This window comes from Geospiza fortis, unplaced genomic scaffold (assembly GCF_000277835.1).
Source record: "Geospiza fortis unplaced genomic scaffold, GeoFor_1.0 scaffold425, whole genome shotgun sequence".
Classification (NCBI taxonomy): domain Eukaryota; kingdom Metazoa; phylum Chordata; class Aves; order Passeriformes; family Thraupidae; genus Geospiza; species Geospiza fortis.
In genome coordinates this window covers 779,520-785,655 of record NW_005054387.1, presented here as the reverse complement: position 1 = coordinate 785,655, position 6,136 = coordinate 779,520, and the positions used below count along the sequence as shown (strand labels likewise).

The 6,136-nt window shown below is 59.2% G+C and overlaps 1 protein-coding gene across 1 annotated transcript in view; it reads left to right on the top strand.

Moving 5' to 3' along the window:
• Nucleotides 1-528: 528 nt before the first annotated feature.
• Nucleotides 529-6,136, top strand: part of LOC102044982 (ras GTPase-activating protein 4) — a 12,228-nt gene continuing 6,620 nt past the window's right edge. Inside the window, exons 1-8 of the mRNA XM_031060600.1 lie at nt 529-542; nt 1,055-1,111; nt 1,501-1,614; nt 1,902-1,963; nt 2,073-2,202; nt 2,472-2,553; nt 5,255-5,386; nt 5,466-5,557. Coding sequence (XP_030916460.1) covers nt 529-542; nt 1,055-1,111; nt 1,501-1,614; nt 1,902-1,963; nt 2,073-2,202; nt 2,472-2,553; nt 5,255-5,386; nt 5,466-5,557 — 683 coding nt within the window. The remainder of the gene's footprint in view (nt 543-1,054; nt 1,112-1,500; nt 1,615-1,901; nt 1,964-2,072; nt 2,203-2,471; nt 2,554-5,254; nt 5,387-5,465; nt 5,558-6,136) is intronic.

Below are 6,136 nucleotides of genomic sequence, written 5' to 3'. Positions count from 1 at the left end.
CAGTCCTCTCCCACATCCTTTGATTCCCCCCCAAGAACCCTTTCAATCCTCAGCAAAACCATTTCTTTCCCCTCCAACCCTTTCTGAATCTCCCAAAACCCTTTCAGTCCACTCCAACTCCTTCAGTCCCTCCAAAACCCCTCTGGATTCACCCAAATTCTTTCAGTAGCCCCCAAAACCCTTTCAATCTGCCCAGCAGCTGCCTCTCAGCCTCTCTAGATTTGGGATGTGGAAATCACTCAGTGTCTGGGGTCCCCCCAGGTGTGCACCCTCCCTTTCCCCAGGACACTGCCTGAAGGTGCCTCTGGGGTTGGTGTTGATGAGTTCTCCATGCTCCAAGCTGCTCTGTGCCCGTGGGATGGGAGCCATGACCTTTCCATGACCTTGGCCACCCCCCAGCTCCTGGCTCCTCTGTCCCTGGCTGGAGCCCTCACCCCTGACTCTGTTTCTGATGAACCAGGGCAACAAGCTGTAAAACTGTGATTATTTTTTGGCAAGGGTGACTCAGGTTGTCCCCAGGGAGGAAGCATGGTCAAAGCATGGTGATGGCTGCCCTCCACACCCTCTGCATCCCTGGGGTGTCCCTAGGGCTGTCCCCATGCCTGTGGGAGTGCTGGGGGTCTGGGGACACCCTAGGGCTGGAGGAGGCTGCTGTGGCCTCACTCCTGGTGTGTGACATTGGGCAGCAGGTGCCTGAAGCTGTTTTGGGGAAAGGGTGGGGTTTGTTTGCTCCTTGCCTTCCTGCGTGGAAGAGGAAAAGCCACTTCTGGCACCAGCAGGACACAGCGGCCGGACACGGTCAGGGAGGAGTGTCCCCGGTCTGGAGGCCAGGCCAGGGTCACCCTGTGCTGGCAGCTGTGACCAAGTGCCCCCGTGGAAGCCTCTGGCAGCCTCTGCTCCCCAGCCTCACCCTCAGGGCTTGGTCTCTGCAAGGTTCTGTGGGGGCTGTCAGGGCTGGGGGCTTTGGTCACCCATGGCCAGGAGAGTCCTGTGGGCTGGATGGTGGCCAGGCTGTGGCTGGTGGCACTGACAGGGCTGTCCCTTGTCCTTCCAGCACGGGGAGCAGTGACCCCTACTGCATCGTGAAGATCGACGATGAGGCCATCATCAGGTGGGTGGCCCAGCTCCCTGGCTGTCCCTAAAACTGCTGAGCCCCAAACCTCGCTCCTGGCAGGTGTCTCCATCTGCTGCAGGCACATTATTGTTATGATTATTGTTAAGATCATTATTTATTGTTATTTATCATTCATTATTATTCCCTGCTTTGGGCTGAGGTGCTCCTGCAGACACAGCAGTGTCAACAGCTCATGGCCCCCTCCCCTCTACCCCACCCCTGTGTCACAAGACAAGACAAGGACAGGGACAGAGACTCATCCCTGCCCCAGCTGAGGGTTCCAAACTCTGGGTGCTTCCCCCAGCCATGGGGGAAGGTCCCAGGGCTGGGAGTGCCCCTGAGAGGGAGCCCTGTCCCCCGTGTCACCAGTGCCACCTGCCCCACAGGACTGCCACGGTGTGGAAGACGCTGTCCCCGTTCTGGGGGGAGGAATATGAGGTGCAGCTCCAGCCTGGCTTCCACAGCATCTCCATCTACGTCATGGACGAGGATGCCCTCAGGTGTGCTGGGGGCTGGGCCTGGGGACTCTGTTGGTGGCTTTGGCTCCCTGCATGCTCAGCCTGGTGCTGACACCAGAGAATCCACACCTGTGCATGCTGCCGTGGCCTTTGAGACACAGATGGGTGAAGTTATCTCCCAAGGATATTGTCCAGCTGGCAGCAGAGGGTGGCTGGTGTGCTCCATGGGGACAGACACACCAAGGTGGCCCCTGTCCCCCCAAAGTGGGGGCTGTCCTACCTGGGCACCAATCCCATGCCATGTCCTGCTTCCCACTTTTGTTTTCCAGCCGTGATGACATCATTGGGAAGGTCTGCATCACCCGGGACATGCTGGCAGAGCACCCCAAGGGTAGGGGAAAGGTGGCTGGGGGGTCCCAGGAGGGACCCACCCCTTGGACAAGCGGGTCCTGACGGGCTCCCCAATGACCCCTTCATGGGGATTCCCCCTTTTCCCACAGGGTACAGCGGCTGGATGAGCCTCAGCGAGGTGGACCCTGATGAGGAGGTGCAGGGGGAGATCCACCTGCAGGTGGAGGTGCTGGGCAGCCAGGGCAGCCGGCGGCTGCGCTGCTCCGTGCTGGAGGCCAGGTGAGAGGGGACACGAGGGTGACAGGGGCTGTGTGCACAGCTGGGACATGGGGGCTGCTCCATGACTCAGTTTCCCTGGTGTATCCAGACCTTTGGGTGCAGAGCACCCTCCTCATCACCCAGCAAGTGCTGGGGTGCTGGGGCAGGGTCTACGTCATCTGCAGGTCTTTGGGACATATATCTAGAGATTCTCTGAGAGGGGAGGGGGTGCCACGGGTGCCTGTAGGTATTTTGGGAGGTTGCTGGTAAATTCCCCCTCTTCTTGGCAGGGATTTGGCCAGGAAGGACCGGAATGGTGCCTCTGACCCCTTTGTCCGCCTGCGCTACAATGGGAAGACACAGGAGAGCACCGTGAGTGCGGCTGCAGCCATGCCCAGCCTCCTTTCAGTCCTCTCCCACATCCTTTGATTCCCCCCCAAGAACCCTTTCAATCCCCCTCAAAACCATTTCTTTCCCCTCCAACCCTTTCTGAATCTCCCAAAACCCTTTCAGTCCACTCCAACTCCTTCAGTCCCTCCAAAACCCCTCTGGATTCACCCAAATTCTTTCAGTAGCCCCCAAAACCCTTTCAATCTGCCCAGCAGCTGCCTCTCAGCCTCTCTAGATTTGGGATGTGGAAATCACTCAGTGTCTGGGGTCCCCCCAGGTGTGCACCCTCCCTTTCCCCAGGACACTGCCTGAAGGTGCCTCTGGGGTTGGTGTTGATGAGTTCTCCATGCTCCAAGCTGCTCTGTGCCCGTGGGATGGGAGCCATGACCTTTCCATGACCTTGGCCACCCCCCAGCTCCTGGCTCCTCTGTCCCTGGCTGGAGCCCTCACCCCTGACTCTGTTTCTGATGAACCAGGGCAACAAGCTGTAAAACTGTGATTATTTTTTGGCAAGGGTGACTCAGGTTGTCCCCAGGGAGGAAGCATGGTCAAAGCATGGTGATGGCTGGCCTCCACACCCTCTGGCTCCCTGCCCCAGGGAGGAAGCATGGTCAAAGCATGGTGATGGCTGCCCTCCACACCCTCTGCATCCCTGGGGTGTCCCTAGGGCTGTCCCCATGCCTGTGGGAGTGCTGGGGGTCTGGGGACACCCTGGGGCTGGAGGAGGCTGCTGTGGCCTCACTCCTGGTGTGTGACATTGGGCTGCAGGTGCCTGAAGCTGTTTTGGGGAAAGGGTGGGGTTTGTTTGCTCCTTGCCTTCCTGCGTGGAAGAGGAAAAGCCACTTCTGGCACCAGCAGGACACAGCGGCCGGACACGGTCAGGGAGGAGTGTCCCCGGTCTGGAGGCCAGGCCAGGGTCACCCTGTGCTGGCAGCTTTGGTCACCCATGGCCAGGAGAGTCCTGTGGGCTGGATGGTGGCCAGGCTGGGGCTGGTGGCACTGACAGGGCTGTCCCTTGTCCTTCCAGCACGGGGAGCAGTGACCCCTACTGCATCGTGAAGATCGACGATGAGGCCATCATCAGGTGGGTGGCCCAGCTCCCTGGCTGTCCCTAAAACTGCTGAGCCCCAAACCTCGCTCCTGGCAGGTGTCTCCATCTGCTGCAGGCACATTATTGTTATGATTATTGTTAAGATCATTATTTATTGTTATTTATCATTCATTATTATTCCCTGCTTTGGGCTGAGGTGCTCCTGCAGACACAGCAGTGTCAACAGCTCATGGCCCCCTCCCCTCTACCCCACCCCTGTGTCACAAGACAAGACAAGGACAGGGACAGAGACTCATCCCTGCCCCAGCTGAGGGTTCCAAACTCTGGGTGCTTCCCCCAGCCATGGGGGAAGGTCCCAGGGCTGGGAGTGCCCCTGAGAGGGAGCCCTGTCCCCCGTGTCACCAGTGCCACCTGCCCCACAGGACTGCCACGGTGTGGAAGACGCTGTCCCCGTTCTGGGGGGAGGAATATGAGGTGCAGCTCCAGCCTGGCTTCCACAGCATCTCCATCTACGTCATGGACGAGGATGCCCTCAGGTGTGCTGGGGGCTGGGCCTGGGGACTCTGTTGGTGGCTTTGGCTCCCTGCATGCTCAGCCTGGTGCTGACACCAGAGAATCCACACCTGTGCATGCTGCCGTGGCCTTTGAGACACAGATGGGTGAAGTTATCTCCCAAGGATATTGTCCAGCTGGCAGCAGAGGGTGGCTGGTGTGCTCCATGGGGACAGACACACCAAGGTGGCCCCTGTCCCCCCAAAGTGGGGGCTGTCCTACCTGGGCACCAATCCCATGCCATGTCCTGCTTCCCACTTTTGTTTTCCAGCCGTGATGACATCATTGGGAAGGTCTGCATCACCCGGGACATGCTGGCAGAGCACCCCAAGGGTAGGGGAAAGGTGGCTGGGGGGTCCCAGGAGGGACCCACCCCTTGGACAAGCGGGTCCTGACGGGCTCCCCAATGACCCCTTCATGGGGATTCCCCCTTTTCCCACAGGGTACAGCGGCTGGATGAGCCTCAGCGAGGTGGACCCTGATGAGGAGGTGCAGGGGGAGATCCACCTGCAGGTGGAGGTGCTGGGCAGCCAGGGCAGCCGGCGGCTGCGCTGCTCCGTGCTGGAGGCCAGGTGAGAGGGGACACGAGGGTGACAGGGGCTGTGTGCACAGCTGGGACATGGGGGCTGCTCCATGACTCAGTTTCCCTGGTGTATCCAGACCTTTGGGTGCAGAGCACCCTCCTCATCACCCAGCAAGTGCTGGGGTGCTGGGGCAGGGTCTACGTCATCTGCAGGTCTTTGGGACATATATCTAGAGATTCTCTGAGAGGGGAGGGGGTGCCACGGGTGCCTGTAGGTATTTTGGGAGGTTGCTGGTAAATTCCCCCTCTTCTTGGCAGGGATTTGGCCAGGAAGGACCGGAATGGTGCCTCTGACCCCTTTGTCCGCCTGCGCTACAATGGGAAGACACAGGAGAGCACCGTGAGTGCGGCTGCAGCCATGCCCAGCCTGCCAGGGCTGCAGGGGAAATCCATCCATGGGGAAACCCAGAGCCACCCCTGTCCCCCAGCATCCCCAGCCTGGTGTCCCTGAGAGATAGACCCACTCAGAAAGAGGGACAAAGCTGTTGCCTTTGCAGGTGGTCAAGAAATCCTGTTACCCTCGCTGGAACGAGACCTTTGAGTTCGAGCTGGCCGAGCCCGCCGGGGAGAAGCTCTGTGTGGAGGTGTGGGACTGGGACCTCGTTGGCAGGAACGACTTCCTGGGCAAGGTGAGCCCCAAACCCTTCCAGTGCTGCCAAGGATCCTGCCCAGCTGCACACCCAGCCCTCTCCTGCCTTCCCCTCCCAGGTGGTGTTCAGCGTGCAAGGGCTGGAGGTGGCCGGGCAGGAGGAGGGGTGGTTCAGGCTGTGGCCAGACAAGTCCAAGCCAACAGAGGATGGGTGAGTTTTGGCACAGGGTGTTGGGGTGTGCTGGGGTGGTCCCAGTGCCCTCAGGGGCATTAGGGAGGGGAGTTTTCCTGGAAGTGTCATCGCTTTAGAGGGGTAGCCTGGCCTCAGGCCACCTCCTGCTGGGTGAAGTATCCATCCATCCATCCATCCATCCATCCATCCATCCATCCATCCATCCATCCATCCATCCATCCATCCACCCATCCATCCACCCATCCATCCATCCATCCATCCATCCATCCATCCATCCATCCATCCATCCATCCATCCATCCATCCATCCATCCATCCATCCATCCATCCATCCATCCATCCATCCATCCATCCATCCATCCATCCATCCATCCATCCATCCATCCATCCATCCATCCATCCATCCATCCATCCATCCATCCATCCATCCATCCATCCATCCATCCATCCATCCATCCATCCATCCATCCATCCATCCATCCATCCATCCATCCATCCATCCATCCATCCATCCATCCATCCATCCATCCATCCATCCATCCATCCATCCATCCATCCATCCATCCATCCATCCATCCATCCATCCATCCATCCATCC